General features: G+C 37.2%; 1 protein-coding gene across 2 annotated transcripts in view; it reads left to right on the top strand.

Annotated features, from left to right (window-relative positions):
* Positions 1 to 15,542, top strand: part of HOOK3 (hook microtubule tethering protein 3) — a 97,981-nt gene that overhangs the window by 28,346 nt on the left and 54,093 nt on the right. For both annotated transcript variants that reach the window (XM_075526905.1, XM_075526904.1), the window contains exons 4-6: positions 5,115 to 5,165; positions 8,284 to 8,416; positions 10,580 to 10,647. In XM_075526905.1, coding sequence (XP_075383020.1) covers positions 5,115 to 5,165; positions 8,284 to 8,416; positions 10,580 to 10,647 — 252 coding nt within the window. The remainder of the gene's footprint in view (positions 1 to 5,114; positions 5,166 to 8,283; positions 8,417 to 10,579; positions 10,648 to 15,542) is intronic.

Genomic DNA, 15,542 nt, shown 5'->3' with positions numbered 1-15,542 from the left:
AATTTTGGCAATTACAGAATAAGTTGTTGACTGAGGGATGCGATAAAACTGACACCCCCCCCACCCCCCCCACCCCCCTTTCAGTGTGGTCGTACCTAGCTTGGGAAAGGAAGGAAATACATTGTTCAGCTTGATTTCTGACTTTTTCTTCTGGACTTTTCACTTTGGCATTCAGACTACAGCAAGAGTTTAAAGTACAATTTTATCGATGTTTATAGTAGCAAGCTGTGTTTGTTCCATTACTGAATAGCACATTCAAACAATAGGAGCCACTAGACTTTCTGCAACTAGTACAGTTTGAATGCCTTGTGTTTGATACAATATTGCAAAATGGAATAACCAGTGAAATTAGAGCACAGACTACTTAGTGCTGTAATCTAAGTAAACAAACCTGATTTTTGAGAATTAATTTTGACTCCTTGCAGTAGTACAGTTATGTTTGCTCTGAACTCTTCTACAGTACAAGCTGGATTGACTGGTGGAGTAATGGAAGCTAGTTTTCAGTGTACAGTATCATTCTGCTACTTTCTTGTTCCTTTGCAAGAGAAGGGACCACTTATTCATGAGCTTTTAGAGGTTTTTTTTCTGATCAGAGGGTTTTTTTCTGATAAGGGTGGAAGCCTGTCATGTGAATGTTTTTCTGCAAGGAAGAAGCAGAGATTATAGGTGTATTGTAAGCCATCATTAATTTCCGTCAAAAAGATAATTAGCAACTGATATATTTAATTCTGTTTCGATATACCCTTCATTCCTAAGTCAACAATGTCTCCAAATGTAAGTTTAATGTGGGAATGCTCTCTGTGTTCAGAGCCACATTTAATTTTATTTTTCTTGTTATTTAACTCAAGGAAGTGTCTATATCTGTTCTTTTGGGGATTTCTTTTTGCAGAAGACAGGTTGGAGACTATACCACCCTAAAGCTGGTGGTATAGTCTCTCTCTAGGCTCCATTTATAATCAGTGAAGAGAGAGGCTCCCATAGAATGCAGTTTAGAGCAGAAACCTAATGTATGTGGTAGGAATGATGCATGCACGCTCTCTCTCCCCTCCTTCCCCCTGCCCCCCTCTTTTAAGTGCAGCCAGGAAGAATATGTACCTTAATGAGATATGTGAAGCTGATTGATTAAGAATTTTCTTACCACTTGCAAGTGTGCCCTAGCAACACTTCCAGAGGTTATAAGGTTCTTAATTATAACCTGTGTGAAGGGAAATAGGTCTGTGCACAATTACCCAGGAAAGATACTGTCAAACAGCATTTCAGAACATTAGGGTTCCCGTTCAGACACTTCAGGATCTGAAATGCAGAAGGATAAGTTCATTTACACAGAGTCTTCAGCACAAACAAGATTTCAGTCATACGTATGATATAAAGGTAAATACAAAATTAGGGACTGGCTGTCATAATGTTAGAGGGAAAACAAGAGGTTAGATAACCCATGCTCCCTTTTTGTCAGCAAACACAAGCTTAAGGGCATTTCTACTGTCCACTTCATCAGGCTTTCCTTTTGTTGCTCAAGTATATTCATAAAGAGAGAAATCTAGACAGACTACCCTTACAGACCCTCAGGTTGGAACCAGTAAGTAAATTGTAATTAAATACAAATAGAGGTTTCATATGACAGGTTAGGGGAAAAAAAAAAAAAAGAAAAAACCCGCAAATGTTAAGTTGTATGGTGTTGCCAGATTATCTGTTGCCTTCAGTAACCCAGGGCACATCATCTCTGCTTCCATTCCAGTGAGTCATGAGGTTAATGCTGTGTAATAAGGGTCAGTCTCATACTGAACAGTGGGCGCTACCTAGTACTATGTGACAGCCAAGATGGCTGTAAACTGTAGGGGTAATGATCGTTTAACATAAGGAACATCCATACAGCTCTGCTGTGGATATTAGTGAAATTTAGGTGTTCAGAGAATGAATGATAACATGCAGGTCGCCTTTGTGGATGCATTAATTCAAAGCGGATGTCCTCTCCTTGGTCATATGAGATTGGGGAAATAAAACAGGAAGTGACAGATGGAAAAGAGATTGAAAATTAATAGAGATTCATCAGAAATAATTAATAATCCATCTATTGTGAGTTGCAACAGCTTTTGAAGTGGAATAAAGCACAGTTGTCACTATTTTTTCCCCCCCCCCAGTAAGTTTCATGTCTTTTCCAACAGAGGTATGGGTGCAGGGAATGGATATGAAAGGGGTTGGGAGGGTAGCGTATGTGCTTTGTATGGAAAAGGAGGAAACTGGGTTGCTGATGGAAGCAAATAAACGTCCCATGTGATCATGGGCTGATCTCCAAAGGATGATACAGCACTTTACAGTCATGATCGATATTGGAAATTCTCTCTGTTGTGTTCCATCATTGCATGATTTAATGGTCTTTGTTAACTAGTTATAGTTAGGTTTTCCCCATGTGCTTAAGAAAAAGAGGAAAAAAAAATTCTGAACAGCCATCACCTGCTGTGATTTAGAATTCTGATGTAAATGGTTGTCTTTAACACTTTATTGTGCTGTTCTTTCTTCTCTGTTTGAAGTCTTCCTTTTAAGAACTTATGCTATGACCTCAGGAATGTTACTGAAGCTACTGAGTTGAATCTCAAAATAGGAAGCATTTGTGGTAGTTTCCCCATGATGATTCTCTGCCAGTGGCAGTAGAACCATGTAAGTGTATTCACTGCAGACAAGTTAAAAAAAAAAAAAATCAAGAGCCCTCTGAGTGATACTGAAGATCATTGTTAAGTATAAGCTAGTCTATAAAGAAGCTGCTTTAGCCTTATAGTTGTCTGATTGTGTGCTAGATACAAAGATGGTACAGTAAACTCTTGAAAGCAAGTTATCCTAGTACTGCTGATTGACAGTGCAATAAAATAGGACTCAAAGACCAGATTTCTTTTTCAGTTTGCTTGCTGTTTTCTTTTTCTGAGGATGCTGCCCTATATGTTAGTTTTGATGACAGATTTTGATCAATATTGATTTTGTTCCAGCATCTCAACTCTAAGCTTTATGAAAGTTATATGGAGGAAGATGACTCTTTGTGTTTAAGGGATTTTAATTCAAACAATGCTTACAAGGAAGGGGGAAAAGAAGTATTTTGTAGGTGGGTACTTTTCATTTTGTTTCTCATTTTCTGGGATTATGTTCAAGTTCAAGGTCCCTCACAATGTTCTCATCAGTAAACTGGACTTAAATTCTGCAGCATGGCCTTTGTGTTTCTGTGGCACTTTCTGCAACAGACTCAGGTAAATTACAAACCGGAAGATTTTAATGAATCAAGTTTGAAAATTATATTACAATCTGTGCAGTATTCTTTGTGGTGATTTGACATAAAAATAAAATTGTTTACATTTCTTTAAATTCTTAAATCTGTTGCAGACTTTGGTTATGGTTGTGCATAGCCTTTGAGAGGTGGTGGTGATTGCTTTTGGGCAGACAGCTAGAAGATAGTTCTTCCAGAAACATGATGTGTTATGTGTAATATTACAGAAATAGTATGTGATTGGGAGTAGAAGGTGTAAACCTGAAAGTAACCTAATTATTATGCTGTTATGGGAGGGACAGTAAATGTTGTTACATACTTGCTATCATGTAGCATCTCCAGTTCTCATTTTAGGTTGTCAGAATATTTGATATGTCACTTTTCAAGTGCAAGTGAATTTTTGTTTCTTGTATGACTTAAAAGTTCAGTGATTATGAAGACAATCAGGATGTTCTTATATCTTAAGTGGTCAGCTTTCGCCACTTGTTTTCAAAAGGGGGTGGATTAATAGGAATAAGATAATCAGATCATTATCACTGTGGATTTCAAGGCTAAATCTTTTAGTGTGTGTGTAGCCTGTTCCTTTCTTGAGTTTCTCTTAGAAAAGAGACTGGATTTTTGCTTTCATCATGTCATTTTGTCTGTTGACTGTGTTGAAGTGTTGAGTTTGTCCCTGCATTTCAGTATCATGTTTCCTGACTGTTTCCTGTAGTGTTTCCTCAGATCTCTTGGAAGATAGATGACTTCTGTCAGTGGAGAGAATCTCCTAGCTGGATATTTTTGGAATGTAATCAAGAATATAGAAGTTATTGTGGGCTTTAAAGACAGTTAGGATTTGAGAGTTTTTGCTCTCCCTTCATTACAGTTCCACAGTTTGCCGCTGTGGCTACTGTTGTCAGCAGCAGCACTTTGTGAATCCTAATTCAGTCAGGTTCACTCTTTGCGGAACCTGTTTATAGACTTCATAGAATCACAGAATCATTTAGGTTGGAAAAGACCCTTAAGATCATAGAGTCCAGATGTAAACTAAACACTACCAAGTCCACCACTAAACCATGTCCCTAAACACCACATCTACATGTCTTTTAAATACTTCCAGCGGTGGTGACTCAACCGTTTCCCTGGGCAGCCTGTTCCAATGCTTGATAATTCCGTACTAGGGAAGTATGGCATAGATTCTATGCAGCAGGAGACAGTTAATCAATGCCATTGGTTATGCAAGTGAACAGAAGTGATCTTTGTATGGTAGTGAAGGCATCACTGAGAAATGTGAGTTTTGCCTTGATACTGTAAGACAGACATTTAATTGTAAAGAACTGGGGGGGGCAGGGGGGCGAACAAAAATGAAAGAACTAAGGAATAATTAATGAGAAAGTTAATAAATTAAGCTTACATAGGTTGGGAATAAAGGAGGATATTGAGCAGTAGCTGGTTTTGGTTTGGAAGAAGAGGTTTATTTCTGCAGAAAGTAAATCACTAGGATACTTTAAGAGAAGAAAGGAGGAAAAGAATATTTCAACTTCTGGATACAAAAATAATCTGAAGATAAACAAGTACTCCAAAAAAAGTTCATGCTTTAGAGTCTAATCTAAAGCCAAGACAATGTGATGTTTTTCATAAATTTAAATGTATTCTGTCAATTAATAAAGATTTGTGATCAGGTCTGGAAGTCTGATCATAAGGCACCATTGCATAATTTCCATGATTCTAAATTAAACTTCTCAAACGGAAAGTCATATCGTGCAAATAGATGTAATTGTATGATTCTTTTGTGTGATTCTTCTGTGATTGCCTACTTTATGATCATTTCTCTGAAATTTATTCCCTGCATTTATTGCATTTCCTCCTTCTTCTTGTCAAATAGGTAAGCAACCTGAAGAAAATTTTAAAAGGAATATTGGATTACAACCATGAGGTAAGAACCGTTTTAAGTAATCTACATCTACGTTCCTTTTTTGTTACATATTTTAGTTAACCTGTTTAATGTAAATTATACTCTACTGATTAAGTTCTGACTTTGTCTTGGAAAGTATTTGGCATACAGAGTGTTTCATGGCCTATTCTCAGGTGTTAGCCTTCTCTAAAACTTCTCACCTGCTTTATTGAATACTCAGAGCTTCCAGAAGAGTCTGATGTGCAAATTCTGTCATGTCATGATGTGCAAACAGTAGATGTCTTTGCTGACTATGTTCTGATGTTGGACTTTAACAGTACCTGTGTTTTGTTTTTTTTTTTTTTTCCCCTCCTCTGCTCTAGCTAAAGATTGCCTCTTTCCTTTTTTTTCTCTTCAAGAGAGAGTAAAGAGCATTTTTAGCCTCTCCCCACACTAAAATTTTTTTAATGAAATGTTTTAATCCTAGAATATTGGAGTCTGCCCTTGGCATTCTCTCTTAGACTATTGAGCAAACTCAGAAATGAACCACTCCAAAGGAGATACAATACAGTATTTTTTTTCAGTGGTGAATCTTCAGCTGAAATATGCTTTTAGTTTCAGTGATGTTTTGAGGCAAATTGATCTGTACAGGCTGCAGCACAAAATCCATAATATGCATGTTCTGGAGCTTGTCTCAAAATATTAGGTTCTCATATAAATAAATACTTCAGAGAGGAAGATACTTGTTAATAAACTTAAGTCTTTAAAAATGAACAGATTTGCAGAAAGAAAAAGTTAAGCTCATAAGCTCGTATTCAGTAAATGGTCAGATATCCATGTTGAAATAAATTTTGAAAATTGATGGTTAAGCAAGCTGGTCATAACTGACAATTCTAGAAAGAATCAAGGTTTTCGTTACAGAAAATTAATATTACTATGACAGTGATGCCAGCTTCTCGTCAGCTAGTTGTTATGTATGATGATTAAGTTTCTGGTGTAGAAACTTTACTACTAAGCCAGTTTTGAACTGCGTCAAGCTGATAAGTTCTGCAAAGGTAATGCACATTTATAAGTTTGACTGGATTTTGGTTTGGTTTCTTTTTTTTTTCTGCTGAGGCAATGTTTGTGGTGATAATGGAGATGATCTAGATTCTACTATGTATCCTGGTTATGTTTTCCTCAACCCGATTACCTTTCCTAGCAGTCACGTTCTACAAAAATAGAGATGTGAATGTATATGGATTTCACCTGATGTAGCTAAAAAGCCTTTGAAAAGTATATATGCTAATTTTGTTCGTCTTCAAAAACTTGTATCACATTCAGGAGGACAGTCTTTTTCAATAGCTATCCTACATTACTGTCTTTGTCAATTATAGTATGGAAGAACAAGACGCCAAAGTTACCTATTTATAGCTTGCATGCTTTGTTATGCCCCAGTAATCTTGCTGCAGAACTCTGCTGCTCTGGAATTGAAACATTCATTTTTTTGTAAAGGTCTTGTATATTTATTTTTTAAAAAAGGGGAAAAATGCTTTTTCATCTCAAGATATTTATTGTGGAGTCTATCCTTAATTTTCCTATTTCTTTCAATTTTTTTGTTGTTGTTGAATTAAAATTGTATTTCATGTTTATTTCAAAATCCTCTGTTTACACCTTCGCATCCTTGGCTTCTTCATAGCACCTGCTGATATGCCTCTTCATTTCAGCTTTCTTCAACAGCAATTATATTATCAGTAACTATGAAGCCATTGTAGTATTATTAAGTTAAATGTGGCATTGCAACTGAAAGACATTCAGAAACTACAGACCAACTACAGATCAGATTTGTATAATTCAAAGAATATTGTGTTTTACTGTATTATCACAGTCTAAATACAATGGTAATATTTTCCATTGTGCTTGATGCATTCACGGAATTCTTATTTTCTCACTAGAATGACCTAAAGGAAGTCTTTTCCAACAAGAACGAATCTGGGTCCTTTAAAGTATACAGAGATTTTTAGTGGTGTTGGTGCTCATTCTTTGAGAAAGCTGTTTAAAAAAAAAAATGCCACAGTACAAAAACCACCATACAAAACAAGAACAAACTCAACCACAACAATTCCACAAAGCCCTGGAAAATGTCTGAATGGCTTGATTTCCATGTATTCTTCACATGCATCTGTTAAATGTTTTTTATAAATACCTTTACCTGATTTTCTGTTTTTCTTGAGTATTAACATGAAAAAGGGCATCCAGCAAACAAATGACTGATTCCCTCCATAGTCATTGTTTCTTTAGTGCACCCTGCTTAAGAAGTGACAGTTTCTTTCTATCTGCAATTAATGTGTCAGAGATGTGTTTAATTCCATATTTCATATTCATATTTTCAGCCCCCTGAAAGCTCTTTATGAACAATTTAGCAGAATTGTTTAATTCCTTCTACTGACAATCATTAATGTAAATCCTTCTTAATTATAAATCAGATTACATTCATTGTAAGTCACATGGGTTTTTTTGTTTTGTGTGGGTTTTTTTTCTTTTCTTTCTGCATGTGGGCTGTTTAATTATGTATTGTACTACTGCCTCAAATTCTATTCCATGGAACTAGCGTTCTTAGCTCTGAGACTTGCTAAATATCCTTAAATTTTCTAAAAGTGTGAGGCCGAGTGATCAAGTTTTTTACTGTCTTATATTTGTCATCCATCTGTGCTAGACACATGTATTGTATAAGTGAAATATTTTAATTTCTGGCTTTCTAGTGGTAAAAAACGTGAGATTTGTGTATAATATTTTATGCTACGTAAGGTATTTTTAGGTGTTAGATTTTTTTAATGGAATGCTTTAAAAAAAATGTAATTATCCATGTGCTGTTGATCACTGTGGAAGCTTGCTTTTATTACCTTCTTATCTGAAGAAAAAAATCTTGGTAAGTTTGAAACTAATAGTTTCTTATTAGTTGCAACAGTCAGGTTTGTCTTCTCCCAAATATTATTTGTGTCAAGCAGTATGTTTTAATATTTGGATGTTAGGCGTTAGGCAATTTAGTTTATTTTAAGAGTGGATTGAAAACTATGTTAAAGTATGAGTGAATTACTCTTGTTGATTCTGAATCACCTTTGTATTTTGAAATGTGTGTATGTATATGTGTAGTGATACAGACATGTATGTCTTTATGCAGATTCTAGGGCAACAGATTAATGACTTCACCCTTCCTGATGTTAACCTGATTGGAGAGCATGCTGATGCTGCGGAGCTGGGGAGAATGCTTCAGCTTATTTTGGGATGTGCTGTGAACTGTGAACAGAAGCAAGGTATTAAATTTTGAAAGCATGTTTTCTCCCAGGCAGTGAATGAAAATCCAGCTTGTTGTATAACTACTTAGGGGAAAAATTATATTTCTCAGGTTGCTGTCAGAGACAAATGTATTTTTTTTTTTTAGTGATGACATTATTTTGTCCTACAGATTATAACAGTTGTTTTGTAAAAGCTTCACTAGTTTTGGAGTCTCAAACTGTGGAACTGCTTTTGCTTCCAACGTACATATTTTCAATTTTTGTTTGCTGAGCTGAAAAGGCACTCTACAAAGGAAAATTCTTGGGCCCACCCTTTAACCATTTATGAGGTAGATCAGGATAGTTAAGAATCAAAAAATGTGATTGTTGCAGTATTCTGTGTGACTCTTAGTTTTAGGAATGCATTCCAGTCAGCATCTTACTGCATGGCCGAGAGCCATTGGTATGACTGGGGGTTGGTCTAAAGATATGTCTGGTGTGATTTGGGATACTGTAGTTTCTGAGACTTTTGCAAATAGGTTGGCAAATAGGAAAAAGTAATGTTGGCAACCATGCCCTTCTGGGCAGCAGCTGAAGACTGAGCATGATACCTTAAGGGCACCCAAAATGTCACTTGAGGCATCTGTCGGGTGATTGAATCCCACTTCAGCAGTCACTGAAAGAGACTTCTGCCTGTCTTGATGCCCATGGCACCAACTGGCTATCTGACCTGCACAGATAAAATAGGGACCCATTAATTTTTCCTGCAGATGCCACAGAGGATGTGATGAACAACAGAGAAGTTTGTTGTAGTGTCCCAGATCTCATACTCTAAACTTGCCTTGGGTGCAGGGTGTCTTATTGTTACCCAATTACCTTGAATTACGCTTAATTCAAGCCCGATTGAGGTAACAAAGCAACTACAAACATTTATTCTTAACACTTAGGAAGCATAGGAACAAGTTTATAAAATACACATATGGGTAAATAAAATCATGTTTACTGCATTTACATTAGTCTTATCAAATATCTGTCTCTTCCTGATTTAACTTATTTTGGTTTCATTTCTGACACAATGGCAGCCAGGGTTTCAGACCCTTTGTCTTTCTCTTGCATGGTGCACCTTAGCTGTTATAGCTAGTTTCCCCTTTCCAGTTTTCTCAGGTGTCTAAATCACTTTAATTTCTCCTTCTGAAATGACTTTTATTCTTCCCTGAATCAGAAGACAGTCTAACTACCCTATTAATTAAAATAGAGGTAATTTTATTCCATGAGTACATAAATAGCTCCATTTTATGAGGCCTCCTGTCCTCTCTGTTTTATGTAAAAATTATCTTCCTTCCTTTCGGTGACTATTTGGCATCCTCAAGTGGGAAGTATACTTTATTCCTGTGTTTCTCTTACTCTTTCAGTCTGGACATTAAAAACGTACATGTGTGAAATATTGGAACAGTCTTGTTTTATGTACTTTGAGTGAGACTTGGCATGGCCTAATTAATCACTTTGAGGTTACTGATTCCCAGCATCTTCCTCTTGGGCAAATCATTGAAAGAATACAGGTCGCATGTAAAGGTGATCATATCTGACTGGAAACCATATGATACTGGGCAAGACACATACTCCTTGACTTGGTCTAAATATCAGAATTTGTCCTTCTAACCACTGTGTCATCTTACGAGGTACCTGTTGTGTAGCTCACATCTACGCATAGGTGAGGAATGAAAAAGTGGAGGGGACTTATTTGTGATACAGCACAGAAATAAGAACAGGAACCAAGAATGGATATGAAAAGGCTTTGAAATGAGGATGCTGAAGGAAGGCAGGGCTTTATTGTTAAACTTATGGAAAAGGACAACCTATGCCTGCATCATGTACTTGTATAGCCTGAATAATTCGGGAACAAAGTGAGAAAAGGAGTGTAAGTAGTTATTTCAGAAGTGTGAGATGCCAGAAGGAAAGAAATGGATGACAATCATGTACTTTTTTTCATTGTTGCGGAGTTCCAATGAGCCTGGATTTATGTCCAAACAGACTTCTGATAAAGCCTTGTTGAGTCTGTTAGGGTGGGACTTGACTGGTGATTATGCGTTTCAGTGTCATCTGTGGCACCTAGTCATTTTGTAGGAAGGATGCTGCTTCTGACGTCATGTTCTGTGTGACTTGAGTTTCAATAGTAACATTTCAGAATGCTCTTATTTTCAGAGTACATCCAGACCATAATGATGATGGAAGAATCGGTTCAACATGTTGTCATGACAGCCATTCAGGAGGTATGCTGGGGTGCCTACAGTGTGTAAAAGTTCAGCCTTTAAGTATTTTACAAAAGTATGCTTTGTCTCACTTTGGAAAAACTTAGTTGGAAGTAAAGAAAATAAGGGGCATAGATTTTGCCATTTTACATCAAAAAATCTTATTTTTCCTTAGAAAAACAAATCAGTAAAGCTTGCTTTATGTCAAGGAACTCTGGTTGAATGTCCCACTTTTCTTTAAATCTAGAAGATTGAAACTTCTAGATATTTTTGATACTGGGTTCCCTTTCCTTTACCTTTCCCACCCTGTGGCTCCTGAAGTGCACTAGACTGCTTTTATATGAGTAACGAAATAGTGCAGAATTTTTTCAAAATTTGTACCTTGAAATTGCAAAACTCCATGAGCTGTTGTGTTTTTGGGGTTTTTTGGGGTTTTTTTTTGTTTGTTTGTTTTTTACTGGACAAGTGAAAAGAAAGAGAAACGGATAGCAGAGTATTCTTTTGTCAGCTGTAGTGTTATGAATAGGCTAATAAAGGTATTTGTGATAATATGTTTTTACAAGTTAGCGAGTATACTGCAGTGTATTTTGTAAAAGTGCTATTCACTAGTAAATTAAAACCACAGTGAAAATTAAACCACAGTGTTAGTGACTGCTACAGCCATGAAGGCCCCACGTGACTTCTTAGGAACCCGAAGTGCCTGTAAGTGACATGCCTATCAGTCTTCATAGATGAAGGTTTACTGCAGGGCAGGCCACTAAGGAAAGCAGGAAATCACTGGTAATCCCATTTCTTCTGAACCTGAACAAGAAAAAACAAAATTCCACGTTGAGGTCTAGAGCAACGTCACTTTTCTGTAATGTCTGAAAAGAGAAAGAGATGTCAGTGAGCCTACAGGGACCCCATCCCCTATTATGTGTGGACTGCTGTCTGTAACATTGCAGAGAGGACTTTTGAAATGAGCATTGAAAGAATCCTTATGCTAAACCACCTTCCAGTCAGTGTTGCCAAGCACCAGCTTGCCTGAGTTTTGGGATATTTTACTTTTGCATTCTTTTTAACTGTAATACAATGTTTTGGTGGATTTTTCTAATGTCCTCTTTTAATAAACCGAACTTTCACCATCACTTTATTCTGCACTGTCTTAAAATAGAAAACCTTCTCTTATCCTCCCTCCTTCTGTTGAAAATCTCCCGTCTGATTTTTGTAAAAATCTCCTTCATTTGATAAAATAGCCAGATCTGAAGCAGCCCACAATTTTCAGCATTTGATGAGTAGGCATTGAACTTGTTTAGTTTTCATGCCCTTTTTCAGAGATGGGGAGTAGAAGTGGGGAGAAATCACAGGATGAGGGTCTGTTCTTCTGGAACAGATTTTTGAAACTCAGTGAATCAAAAAGCTTACTATTCAGGTACTGGTGCAGTTCTGAGTGATTTTCATGCTACCTTCCAAGCTGCTTAGAAATCCAAGGCATTCAGAACCAAATGAGGATCTCAGGTGCTTAATGAAGAGGTCAGAAAGTGTCTCAAAGTTTTTGAGACACTTTGAGAATGGGAGCTTCCTCCATTATTTTTCAATGGTCTTGGGAGTCTGGAGAGCTCCCAGTGGACTGGAAGCTGGCAAAGGTTGTCCCAGTTTTCAAGAAAGGAAAGAAGGAAGATCCTGGTAGTTACAGGACTGTCTCACTTCAGTGCCTGGCAAAATTATGGAGAAGGTTATTCTGGGAGTTACTGAAAAACAGTTGAGAGACAATGCAGTCATTGGTCATAGCCAGCATGGGTTCATGAGGAGAAAGTCCTGCTTAACTAACTTAATTTCCATTTATGACAAGGTCACCCATCTGGTTGACCAAAGGAAGCCAGTAGATGTGTTTTTTTTAGATTTTAGCAAAGCTTTTGATAATGTCTCTCACAGTATTCTTCTGGACAAAATGTCCAGCATACAGCTAAAGAAGTCCATAATACGTTGGATGAGCAATTTACTGATGAGTTGGGCTCAAAGAGTTGTAGTAAATGGGGCTACATCAGGCTGGTGGCCAGTCACCAGTGGGGTTCCCCAGAGGTCAATTTTAGGGCCAGTGCTCTTTAATGCTTTTATAAATGATCTGGACACAGGAATCAAATGTACTTTAAGGAAGTTTGCCAGTGATACTAAACTAGTAGAAGCTGTAGACTCCCTTGAGGGTAGAGTGGCATTATAGAGAGATCTGAATAGACTAGAGAGCTGGGCAGTCACCAACTGTATGAAATTTAACAAGAGCAGATGCAGGATTCTCCACCTGGGATGGGGTAATCCTGGTTATACATACAAGCTGGGGGATGAGAGGCTGGAGAGCAGTTCTGTGGAAAGAGATCTGGGGGTTTGGGTTGATGGCAAGTTGAGTATGAGTCAACAGTGTGCCCTGGCAGCCAAAAGGGCCAACTGTGTCCTGGAGTGCATCAAGCACAACATAGCTAGCCGGTTGAGGGAGGTGATTGTCCCACTCTACACTGCACTGGTGCGGCCTCACCTCAAGTACTGTGTGCAGTTCTGGGCACCTCAATATAAGAAGGACATCAAACTATTAAGAGTGTGTCCAGAGGAGAGTGACCAAGTTGGTGAAAGGTCTTGAGGGCAAGACTTACGAGGAGTAGCTAGAGGCCACTTGGTTTGTTCAGCTTGGAGAAGAGAAGGCTGAGGGGTGACCTCATCGCAGTCTACACCTTCTTCAAGGGGGCAGTGGAGGGGGAGGTGCTGATCTCCTCTCTCTGGTGACCAGCCATAGGACACAAGGCAATGGAATGAAGCTGCATCAGGGGAAGTTCAGACTGGACATTAAGAAAAGGTTCTTCACTGAGAGTGTGATCGGTCACCAGAACAGGCTCCCCAAGGAAGTGGTCATGGCCTGTCAGAGTTCAAGGAGCATGTGGACAATGCTCTTAGTCATATGGTTTAGTTTTAGTAAGTCCTGTGAGGAGCAGAGAGTTGGACTCAATGATGCTTATGGGTCCCTTCCAACTTGAGATATTCTATGATTCTAACAAGAGTTTAGATCCAGAGTCTTTTCAGAGCTGCATCTGCAGTCTGTGTCTTTGGAGGGGTGAAACTTCACTGGATTTAAGGAGGTTTTTCTATTTCTTGGAGCAGCTCTCAGAATCCAAGTGACTTGGACTAAGCAATGTGTAGGAGACACCAAAATAAAGTGCCTAGGAAAGTAGCTATATATGCATATTTGAAAAGTTGGTATGTCACCTAATCCAAACATTTCAAAGCATTTGACACGCAGGTACTCTTTCTTCAAAATTAGGTATGTAAAAAGACCTCTTTAAGCTTTGCTGATGTATTATGTAATTCATTTTTCTGTTTCAGCAAAGCACATAAATGTTTTTTGATACTTCTTTGGTTTTCATAAATCATTAAAATATTTCATGAGGCACAGTAGAACAAGCCTGCCCCGTTTTCTCTGTTTTTTTGCATGAAGAAACTGATTTTTAAATAGAAGGAGGAACATTTTATGTTTTAAATTTTACTTGGTTATTTCAATTTTTTTAATAACTTGTGACTTCAGCGTTTTCTTTCTTCACTTATTTAAATGTTTAAATAAAATATTAATACTAAAATATGCCTAGGGCTCCATAAAGATTTTATAAATTGAACAATGCTTTTCTGTTATTTTTTTCAGTGCTGTCAAATTGATCTGGTGTGTTGACACCACCTAGATTCTTAGATTCTAATCTGCAGATGTGCATTTCTAAATGAAAGCTGTGCACAAGATAGAGGAAGAGCAAGAATGATATAGCTATCAAAAATATTGCAAAAAATATTACATAATTATAAATTATGTATTGTATAGTCTGTAATATATACTCCTATATTCTGTTTATATTATTATAATTTATTATTACTTGCAATTAATAGATTACTATCTATAATATATAACATATACTTTCAATTTCATATTTTGCAGATTTTTTTTTTAAAGGCCAAAAATCTTTCCTTACAGAAATTATTTTGGCCATTATGTGTTTCTCTTTCCTTTCCTTTCCTTGACATCCTTTGGAAATTCTGCTGTTGTTTTCCCAAGTTTTTTCTTTGAGCAGCCAAGTTCATTATTGATGAAAGTGGTAGCTGGGGAAATTGTTTGCCTTTGCTGTTTAGAACATCTCTAAACTTGATCACGGTGTCTGTGCAGGTCAAGTTGAGAGTCAGAATAGGCTCTTAACAGCAAAGTACTAGAGGTAGTGTCAAAACTTGCCTGGGGTGCATAGCAAAATGTACTTCCTGTCTGGATTATCAACTGTGTTGCTTCCACAAAGTAGAAACTGTTTGGTTTTGTGGTTTTTCCCCGCTGTATTTTGTCCTGACTGTTTAAAGGTTCATCTTGTCTGAAGTAAAAGTGGCTTTTGAATAGCTAGGAAATGATAGAAAAATATTTCCTTGGTTCTGTCAGCAGTACTGGAGGAAGAAGAAAGTCCAGCTGCATTAAAGGATACACACTGTGTCATACATAGCCTTGACTCTTAAAAAGCAAGCAAACAAAAAGATGTTTTAAGAAAGAAAAACAACCTTCTGAATACAGAAGCTGGATTTTGACGTTGTTTCATGGGCACTTAAATGAGCTTGTACAATATTATCAACTGTAGAAGAAGCATTTCAGATAAAGCAAATGCTTTGAACTTTTAACATCATCAACTAAGTGGTGCAGCTGCATTTGCAAAATCATGCAAATCATATGTAGGGGAAAAAAAGCATTCATAATTCAGGTTATTCATGCATGCAGATTTTGTGATAGTTTTACCCCTTCCCTAATCTTTATGTATCCATGACAACACAACTTGTTCACATTTCACAAGCAAAGCAGTTATAAAGTGAAGTTTTTAATAATATAAAATTAGCCCATCTACAAGTATTTTGTAAGACATCGTACCAAAGCTATG

Source organism: Mycteria americana, chromosome Z, assembly GCF_035582795.1.
Source record: "Mycteria americana isolate JAX WOST 10 ecotype Jacksonville Zoo and Gardens chromosome Z, USCA_MyAme_1.0, whole genome shotgun sequence".
NCBI classification, from domain to species: Eukaryota; Metazoa; Chordata; class Aves; order Ciconiiformes; family Ciconiidae; genus Mycteria; species Mycteria americana.
Note: the sequence above shows the minus strand (reverse complement) of the source record. Positions and strands in the feature narration are given on the sequence as shown.